Source organism: Otolemur garnettii, unplaced genomic scaffold (assembly GCF_000181295.1).
Source record: "Otolemur garnettii isolate 467f Iridium unplaced genomic scaffold, OtoGar3 scaffold00010, whole genome shotgun sequence".
Lineage (NCBI taxonomy): Eukaryota > Metazoa > Chordata > Mammalia > Primates > Galagidae > Otolemur > Otolemur garnettii.
This window is the reverse complement of record NW_003852405.1, coordinates 2,272,422-2,282,672: the sequence shown is the minus strand read 5'-3', so window position 1 is coordinate 2,282,672 and position 10,251 is coordinate 2,272,422. Positions and strand designations below refer to the sequence as shown.

Sequence of the window (10,251 nt, the reverse complement as noted above, 5' to 3'; positions counted from 1 at the left end):
AAAAAAAAAAAAAAAAATTAGCTCAACTTAAGGAGGTGGTTAATATAGGGAGGTAGTCAGCTATGGAGGTTCTACTATATAGAGAGACAATATTATCATTATTAAATTCTTATCTGCAGGTAACACAGTAGTCGTATCAGAAGCAGTGCTGGTAGTTGTAATTGTAGAATTGTGATGTGTACTCTATAAGGCAATGTTTTTATTCTAGAGGTCAGTTCCCTGGGAAAAAAATTAAAATTTGATTTATGTGGATTAAACATCTTTCTTCAAATTTTCAAAAAAGTTTCTAAATTCAAAAAAGGTGAAAGCCATTGCTTTAAAGAGGGACTTATTGAAATAGTTCTTGCTATCTAGAGGTTCACCGGTTAACGTAGAGCTATACTAGCAGACACAGGAGACAGACAGTACAGCAAGCAGGATGAAATGAATAGTGAACAGTTTTCATTAGACAAAGGTCAAGGGTTAAAGATAATGTTATGATGCTTGGGTTAAAGCAGGGGGGAAAACCCCTGGGTCTTAAGTGGAGTCCAAGGAAAGTACAAGGATTTTGTACAGTTTGGTTGCATGAAGGAGAAATTTTGGCTGGGTGCAGTGGCTCACCCCTGTAATCCTAGCACTCTGGGAGGCTGAGACAGGTGGATTGCTTGAGTTCATGAATTCGAGACCAGCCTGAGCAAGAGTGAGACCCCCATCTCTACTGAAAAAAAAAAGTAGGAAAAAATTAGCCAGGCATTGTAGTGGGTGCTTGTAGTCCCAGCTGCTTGGGAGGCTGAGGCAAGAGGATTGCTTGAGCCCAGGAATTTGAGGTTAGTGTGAGCTATGACACCATGGCACTCTACCAAGGGCAACAGAGTGAGACTCTATCTCAAAAAGAGAGAGAGAGAGAGAAATTTCAAAACTAGTAGAAGACCTTCATAGACCTTCATGTTAGCCATATGTTAGAAAATTCAGAGAAAGGCTTGGAATAAAAGCGTGAAAGCAATATCCTAAGGAGAAGACAATCCACACCTACAGTCAGGAGACTAAGGCGCCTGGAAGACGGCAGGTTTCCAGGAACTTGGGTTCCAAGCTAACCTTCTTCCAGGCTAACCTGCACGTCCACCCCTCCTTGCTGGTCCTTTGGCCAGGCCACTTCTCCATACCCTGTCCCACAGTGCAAGGTCAGTGCCTTCACATCCACACTCAGGAGAGGTGAAAAAGGACATGTGAGCAGGGCTTTGGGATCTGGAAAGGATGCCACTGGGGCAAGGGACAGGGTGGGCATGTGGTAATGTACCCCAGGGGCTTGGGAGTCCTGGGGTGATGAACAAGTGGTCAAGAGCCCAAATTTCTCATGTGACTTCAAGTATTTTTTTCTTGCTTCGGCAATTTAGAAAAAGGATCCTCCTCCTGCAAAGTGCGCCCAGCCTGCACAGACAAAGATTATTTCTACACACACACAGCCTGTGATGCCAACGGGGAGGTGAGTAATATGGTCATAGAGCCCCTCGGCCCCACATGGACTGTCTCCCATTCCCTGGGCTTTACCGCTGTCTAGCGGTCAGCGAAGCCAGCACCAGATCAAACCCCAGACCTTTGAGGTGACCCCAGGGCTAGTCAGGGGGCAGAAAGGAGATGGTTTAGTTCATTTTCAGGTCAGAAACTGTTTTTGCCACATTTGTTTCACTGCTTATTCACATGTGCTCTGTTTAAAAAAAAAAAAAAAGTTTCATTTTCTTTTGCTTGCTTGCTTTGATTTGCTTAGCCCCTCTGGGCACTGCCCAGGCACTCACTTCCTCCCGGGCTCGTCAGGCTTGTCCCTCAGCACTGCTGTTGTGTTGGCAAGGGGAATTGATTCCTACTTCCTGGCTCAGGAGAGAGCAGCCTGACTTGTTTAGTCCCCTTTTCTCTTTCCCCCAAGCTTTTTGCCTCAGAAAAGAGCTTTCAGTTCCTAGTCTGCTCTGTCACTGGCAGGTACCTGCTGGGTGCTGACTGGCACATCAGGCCCTGTGGCGCAGGCGGGGCTTTCAGGCGTGACTGGGGCGCTCCTGTCCTCAGGGAGCCGCAGTCTTGTGTGGGAGGCTGAGCGAGGACAGAGAGGAGCCTGAGTGAGGCAGAGAGATGTACTGGGCCCTGGGGGAGCCTAGAAGAGGAGTGACCAGCGCTGGGCCCAGAGAAGGCCGCTCGGAGGAGGCCATTTGTTCTTTTTGACAGTCAACAACTACTTAGCGAGCAGCTACTCTGTGCGGGCACCGTGCTGAGCACTGCGTACATATCCGTTCAGAAAACCAGGGGCACACCCAGACCTCATGGAGCTTAAATCTCAGGGAACAGAGAGGACGATGGCAGACGACCAATGGGTGTGTAATGTATTGAATGGTAACAAGTAGTAGGAAGGTAAAAAAGAAAACAGGAGAAGGAGATCGAGAATGACAGACGATGAGGACGCTGTTTCAGAAAGGATAGGGACGGCCTCTCTGAGGAGGGGACGTTTGAGCAGACCCCTGGATGAGAAGAGTGAACCATAGGGAGTGAGTTCAAGGAGGATGATGAGCGAGGATGGGCTCAAGGGCACAGGAGGGGGATCTGTCTTGGGTTAGGAACTCTGGATGAACTGTCCGTGACCCGAAACCAGAGTCTCTCAAGAAGAAGGAATGAAGAGGCAGGAATTCCGCATTCAGCACTAAGCATAATACTTGGCTATTAGGGGGCATAAAGGTTTGCTGGCCGGGCGGCTGGCTGAATTATCTCTTTGCCATTAAGCATGGAATCATGTCTGGTCCTCAGCAGTGATGACTTGTTATCACAGTCTCTGACCACCACCTCCCTCCCTCTCTTTGGAGCCTCCTTCCCTTCCCTCACAAAGAGAGAATGGCTGTGTGTCTTGTAAGTTGCATCTTAGCCTCAGCTCCATAGTGTCCACTGTTCTGTATGACCCTGTAAAACTTATTTTCATTTTCCTGGTCTCAGCTGACTTACTAATAAGATGGGCACGATTAATCCTGCTCCTCTTCTCCTGCCTATTTTGTTGATTTTGTTGTTGTTGTCGTCTGTTTGTTTGTTTGTTGTTGTTTTTTTTTTGGCCGGGGCTGGGTTTGAACCCACCACCTCCGGCATATGGGGTCAGCGCCCTACTCCTTTGAGCCACAGGTGCTGCCCTTCTCCCGCCTATTCATAGCATGTGACCAAATATGACTGTCTTTCCTCCTTTCTGTCCCACTCTCTTAGCCACCAGGCACAGACCCAGGCCCTCTAGATCTATAGGGTGTGTTCTGCTGCTTGCCAGCCTGGGCATCCGCCTTGGCCTGAGCACCCTTGGGCCTTTAGATGCTGGGTCAGGCCACAGGCCATGTTCCCACCTTGCAGCACAGCCAAAGCCCAGCTGGGAGGAGGTACGCTGCAGCATGTGATTTAAGGGGTGACATGCAGTCACCAGCAGCACCTTGCAGGTCTCCAGCTTTGTGCCTTGTGTCCACTGGTTCTGCTCAGTCTGCTGATTCCAGTCTGCCCTCTAAGTCATATTTTTAAATGAACTGACACACCTGGAGCTGGTGCCTGCAACTGCCCTTCTCACCTTTGCCGTGCCTTTCTGGTTTCTTGGGGACCAAGATGGCCCATGCATTGGGGTTGCTGAATGTGCTGATCCAGGAGATGGCCCAAGTCAGTTTTCTTGCTCCAGACCCCCTCCTGTCCCTGAGACTCACAGGAGACAGGTGACAGGCAGGGCAGGGTATGGTTAAGATGCAAGCTTGGGGCTCCGGCCATTGGCTGCTCTTCACGGGGGAGGAGGGCTGAGCTGAGCAGGGGGAGGTGGCAGTGTGCCCTAAGAGCTTCTCATTTCCCCACCTGAATAAAATGGACGGAGGCCTTACTCGTTCTTTTCCCGAGTACGGTATGCTGCACAGATTTTTCATCATCCCCTCAGTGCAGTCCGTAAAGGTGCCTTTTTGCCTCTCACTTGGTCTGATGGGCATACTGGAAGAACAGAACTGTCCAGCTTCACTCCTAACTCACCGGGGTCTCCTGCGGGTCACTTCCCCTTCCCCTTCTGTACCCAGTGCAGGAGCCATGTCTCATGTGTCTCTGAGACACCAGGTCTGGCCTGGCACACAGATGTATTCCGCTTTCTATAAATATTTACTGAGTAAATGACAGAGCAAAGAATTGGATCACCTGGGGAAAAAATTGGGACATGTTAGCCACCTCCTCTCTCCCTCGAAGTTATGTAAGCCGCCTCAATAGTTTGCCTTTTCGTATTCTGTGATTTTCACCAACTGCGTTTCCTGTGACCTTGATGGTAATAAGACTCTACATTAGAATCAGAGCTTTCTCTGAAGACAACCGGCCCCAGCCCCTCCATCACAGAGTCCTCATTAGATGTATCCCTCTTCATCAAGGCAACATCCATGTGGCGGGTAGTTGAGCACAACCAATAACTTAGGCTTGGCGCTTGGGATCCATCAGTGACCAACACCAAGTTCCCGGGTGGGGCTCTCATCTGGCCCAGAATCCCACGTCAAACCTCTAGCCCCCATCCTCAAGTTAGAGTCTTGAAGATGGGTTAAATCCCACACAGGCTGAGCTGTGCTTAATCCGTTTCTGCAGACGCAGCTCATGTACAAATGGGCCATGCCAAAAATCTGTGGCGAGGACCTTGAGGGGGCAGTGAAGCTACCTGCCTCTGGCGTGAAGACCCGATGTCCACCCTGCAACCCAGGCTTCTTCAAAACCAACAATAGCACCTGCGAGCCCTGCCCATATGGGTCCTACTCCAACGGCTCTGGTAACCTCCTCACCATCCTGTGCCCATGTCACATCCATCCCTACATCAACCATGGGGTGGGCCATATGGGCACTCAGAGTGGCTGGTGGGGGGTGGACCTTGCCTCTCCAAGGGAAGCAGAAAGGCCAGGACATCTCTGAGGACTGAGTTCAGGAGGAGAGACGGTCTGCCTGAAGGTCAGAGTTAGACTTGGGAACTACTCTCCTGCCTCTTAGTTCCAGCAGCAAATGTGACTCAGGTGTGAAGACACCCAAGCCTCGCAACAGAGTCTTGCAGCATGTAGTGGAGATGCTCTCTAGGTTTAAGGGGTTGGGATGACCAGCTTGAGCTATGCTGCCTTGGAGGGACTTCTGTATCTATTAATGGTAATGTGGCAATAATATGAACTACATGCATCAGACTAGAAGATATATTTGAAAATTTGATTTTTGTTTTGTTTTGTTTTGTTTTGAGAGAGTGTCTCAAGCTGTCACCCTCAGTAGAGTGCTGTGGTCACAGCTGACAGCAACCTCCAACTCTTGGGCTCAAGCGATTCTTTTGCCTCAGCCTCCCAAGTAGCTGTGCCTACAGGCGCCTGCCACAGTGGCTGGCTATTTTTTTGTTGCAGTTGTCATTGTTGTTTAGCTGAGTTCAAACCTGCCAGCTTTGGTGTATGTGGCTGGCACCATAACCACTGTGCTATGGGCGCTGAGCCCATACATTTAAGTTTTGAAATGAAAATTTTGGTGGGCAAGTAGGGTAGTTGGCATTCTGGAATGAAGGCTCAGTGTTTACCTCATGAGTTAGTTAAACAGGTTGTCGGAATGTTTTTGAGTCAACTTGGAACTTTGTGCAACAGTACTCAGTAGTACCCTCGGGCTGGGGGGCAACAGCTTCTATCGCGGTGGCTGCAGCCTTCCTGCTGAATTCCTCGATCTGTGGTTCCCCAGATTGTACCCACTGCCCAGCTGGGACCGAACCTGCCGTGGGATTTGAATACAAGTGGTGGAACACGCTGCCCACAAACATGGAAACCACCGTTCTCAGTGGGATCAACTTCGAGTACAAGGGCATGACAGGTAACTGCCTCTCACCTTACCATGAGCTCCCTGCACTCCCACTGCTCTTCCAACTTCTCCTTTCTTCCTAATAGTGATATCTGAGAAAAATAAACTAATTATCTGGTGCATTCCCTTGAAAGTTGTACTCTTCATGGACATATAATCTGCCAAAACTTTCAGATGCAAGATTAGAGCTAGAGACAACGAGCATGCACCCGGAAGGTCTTGCTCTGAGACCTTCAGTCTTTGACCAAAGTAGCAGGATAAGTAACATAGTTTGTGTCCAGCAGTAGTTCTGGAGGCCTCCAAGGATGGGGTGCCATATCTCTCTTTCAGGGTGTCGTCTGGGTGCACATTTGCCTGCACCCAAGAGTACCAGAGCGTTAACTCTCCCCTCTCCTTTTCCAGGCTGGGAGGTGGCTGGTGATCACATTTATACAGCCGTTGGAGCCTCAGACAATGACTTCATGATTCTCACTCTGGTTGTACCAGGATTTAGGTGAGGACTACAAGACTAAGGGGAAATCCGGGCCACCTTGGGCATACCCGAATCCCCCGCACTCTGGAATGTTGGAGAGGACAGGGCTTCAGGAGCTGAGTTTCCTTTCAGTGTCAGAGCCTAGGGCACCGTGTAGTTTTCCAAGTGGGCATGAGGGCTCATGAATTTTCTCTCAGGCTATCGACTGGCCACCTGATACTCAAATTCTTCCTCCTCACTAAATCAGAGAAGATTAAAAAAAAGAAAGAAAACTTAACAAAAATAGGCTCCAAATAGCCCATAGACCATCCATCTTTATTTGGGACAAGAAGATTGGGAGGGATTGTTCTTATTGTCATATTTGTCCTTATATCTCAAGAGGACCTAATAACAGCAAATAATTTGTTTGCCACTTAAAAAAAATTACTCCTGGCAGTGTGGTAGAGTGGAAAAGTACACTGGACTGAAAGACAGGCACTTGAACTCTGCCATTTACTGGCTCTGTGAACTTGGGGATGTCATTTTTGCCTGTACAGGCTTTAGGCCCCTTATCTATAAAACAAGCCTCTGATTTAGGACTACCTGAGGTTTAGATGATTCTTTCAGCTCATTGGCTACCACAACTATGCAGAGAAGGGCTGGGACCCGGAGGGCCTTAGACTTTAAGCAAATGGCTAAAACCAAAGGAGAAGCCATGAACGGATTTCAACAGCCAAAGTGAACTCTTCTGCCCATCTGTGCTTTGGAGATGAGGGGGAACCACTGAACAGGCTTCCCTGTTGCCAGTTTGACTTCTCCATTCCCTCCCCGGGGTCTTTACTTTCTACCCCCGGGATGGTGGTACTCATTTCCCTTTCCTTAACCCACATCACCAAGAGCTGACCAGATATATCCTGTGTTTGCAAGGTGAGCAAACCTTTTAGGCTTTTTTCAAGTAACATTTAAAAGGCACTTTTCAACTAGGAAATCTGATTACTGTAGTAAAGTGCTGCCTCACTCCCCACCCTCCATCCCACTTGGCCTGCCTCTCTCTTGCCCAAAGGTGGGAGCAACCTGAGAACTTTGCTGAAGATACCACAAATTCTGCTCCTTTCACCCTGGCAGAGCTCCCACTATGCTGGAGAGTGAGAGGCTGAGTAAATGTAGGCAATTTGCATCTTATGATAGCAGTGCTTCTCGGATTTTAAAACATGAATCAGGGCTTGGCGCCTATAGCTCAACCGGCTAAGGTGCCAGCCACGTACACCTAAGGTGGCGGGTTCGAATCCCCAGCCCGGACCCGCCAAACAACAATGACGGCTGCAACCAAAAAATAGCCGGGCGTTGCGGCGGGCGCCTGTGGTCCCAGCTACTTGGGAGGCGGAGGCAAGAGACTCGCTTGAGCCCAGGAGTTGGAGGTTGCTGTGAGCTGTAATGCCACGGCACTCTACCCAGGGGGAAAGCTTGAGGCTCTGTCTCAAAAAAAAAAAAAAAACATGAATCACTTGGGAATCATGTTAATATGCAGATTCTGATCCACTGGGTCTGGAGAGGAGTCTGAGGTTCCGCGATTCTATTAAGCTCCTGAAGATGGTCATGCTGCTAGTCTACAGACCGTACTTGGCTTGAGGCTATATAGTTGTTGTTGTTGTTGTTATTTTGACACAGAGTCTCACTCTGTTGCTCTGGATAGAGTGCCATGGCATCATAGTTCACAGCAACCACAAACTCTTGGGCTCAAGACATCCTGTTGCTTCAGCCTCCTGACTAGCTGGGGCTACAGGCGCCCACCATGACACCTGGCTAGTTTTTCTATTTCTGGTAGGGACAGGGGGTCTTGTCTTGCTCAGGCTGGTCCTGAACTCCTGAGCTCAAACAATCCTCAGCCTCCCAGTGTGCTAGGATTACAGGTGAGAGCCACCCAGCCTGGCTTTTCTTTCTTTCTTTTTTTTTTTTTTTTTTTTGAGATAGTGTTACTGTGTCACCCTCAGTAGCATGCCATGGCATAGCTCACAGCAACCTCAATACCTCAATCTCTTGAGCTCAAGCAATCCCCAAGTAGCTGGGACTATAGGCACCTGCCACAATGCCTGGCTGTTTTTAGGGACAGGGTCTCACTCTTGCTCAGGCTGGTCTTGAACTCATTAGCTCAAGCAATCCACCTGCTTTGGCCTCCCAGAGTGCTAGGATTACAGGCATGAACCACCACACCCAGCCTTTATTTATTTATTTATTTTGAGACAAGGTCTTACTATCTTGGCCAGGTGGATCTTGAACTTCTGACTCAAGTGATCCTCCTACCTCAGCCTCCTGAGTAACTGGGACTATATAGGCACACACTTGACCCCTGGGTGAGGTCATATTCCATTTTATATATTCCATTTTATAATATCTATATATAGATGCCTTGGGATCTTACCACAATGATGGGAGGTCAGTGAATAAACATATATTATCACCTCCATTTTTTGTTCTTTGAGACAGTCTCACTCTGTTGCCCAGGCTAGAGTGCTGTGGTGTCAGCCTAGCTCACAGCAACCTTAAACTAGTATTCACACAATCCTCCTACCTCAGCCTCCTGAATAGTTGGGACTACAAGCACCTGCCACAATACCCACTTAATTTTCCTATTTTTAGTAGAGATAGGGTCTTGCTCTTGCTCAGGCTGGTCTTGAACTCTTGATCTCAAAGGATCTTCCCTCCTTAGCCTCCCAGTGTGCCTAGCCATCATCTGTATTTTACAGATGAGGAAATTACAGCTTGGCTAGGTCAAAGTCACGTAGCTGGGAGGATAAAACTGAACTTAGTCCATACCTTCCAGAGTGCAAATAACCTGATCTCATCCCCCCGTAGACCCTTTGCAGCTGTCTGGGCTCTTCAGTAAGCACCTCTTGCCCCCTGGGACTGACTTTTCATTCCTGTCCCCACAGACCTCCACAGTCGGTGATGGCGGACACAGAGAATAAAGAAGTGGCCAGAATCACATTTGTCTTTGAGACCATCTGTTCTGTGAACTGTGAGCTCTACTTCATGGTGGTACGTTTTTCTCTGAGGGTTCTGGGGCTTCCAGGGGAGGCTTGGTCCCATCTGGCCCAGTGGTGCATCAACATAACTGAAGTCCACCTGTAGTGATTCCACTGAGGAAAGGCCTGGGCTGACCCTCAGGGACTTCACCATTTACCATGGGTCTCACCACCTGTGATCACTCTCAGGATGGCAGCAGTATGGGCACCCACTCCCCCTCCAGCTGTCACACTCTCTTCACTTGTCTGTCCTGGGCTCAGGGTGTGAACTCTAGGACCAACACTCCCGTGGAGACGTGGAAAGGTTCCAAAGGCAAACAGTCCTATACCTACATTGTTGAGGAGAACGCTACCATGAGCTTCACCTGGGCCTTCCAGAGGACCACTTTTCGTGAGGCAGTAAGTTCTTCCCCTTCCTCAGACCCCTGATGCCCAAACAAGATCTTTTGAACCCAGGAGGATGTCTGGCATTATCCTAAGTTCTGAAGTTCAGAATCTCAAGGAATCAGGTGGGGAAGTGCCTGAGCCAGCCCTCTGAGGATCACCCAGCCTTAGCCAGTGACTTTCTGGGAAGATGCCAATGCCATTGCTTTAAGTGACCCGTCTGCCCTTGTAGTGGCTGCCCCAAAAGACATGTGCAGTGCTAGATCTGTTGTGGTTTTCAATAATCATAGCTCGAGGTTTATTTCTTAACTCAAAGTAATACAGGTTCATTGCAGAAAACTTAAAGAAAAGAAATAGGCAAAAAGAAGAAATAGTCACCTATATCCTACTACCCAGAGATAACACAATTAATATTTCTCTACAAATACTTTTTGTGTGTGTGTCTTTTACAAGGAAAAGAGCTGCTTTTGGCTTGGCGCCTGTAGCTCAAGCAGCTAAGGCGCCAGCCACGTACACCTAAGGTGGTGGGTTCGAATCCCCAGCCCGGGCCCGCCAAACAACAATGATGGCTGCAACCAAAAAAAT

The 10,251-nt window shown here is 48.7% G+C and overlaps 1 protein-coding gene across 4 annotated transcripts in view; it reads left to right on the top strand.

The window, feature by feature from the left end:
• KIAA1324 (KIAA1324 ortholog) overlaps positions 1-10,251 on the top strand; it is an 83,723-nt gene that overhangs the window by 63,573 nt on the left and 9,899 nt on the right. For 2 of the 4 annotated variants that reach the window (XM_012801711.1, XM_003784077.2), the window contains 6 exons: positions 1,374-1,462; positions 4,585-4,762; positions 5,692-5,820; positions 6,211-6,301; positions 9,190-9,295; positions 9,544-9,681. In XM_012801711.1, the coding sequence (XP_012657165.1) occupies positions 1,374-1,462; positions 4,585-4,762; positions 5,692-5,820; positions 6,211-6,301; positions 9,190-9,295; positions 9,544-9,681 (731 nt within the window). Of the gene's footprint in view, positions 1-1,373; positions 1,463-4,047; positions 4,075-4,584; positions 4,763-5,691; positions 5,821-6,210; positions 6,302-9,189; positions 9,296-9,543; positions 9,682-10,251 lie in introns of those variants that run through there. The other 2 variants (XM_012801712.1, XM_003784078.2) reach the window with 2 other exon arrangements.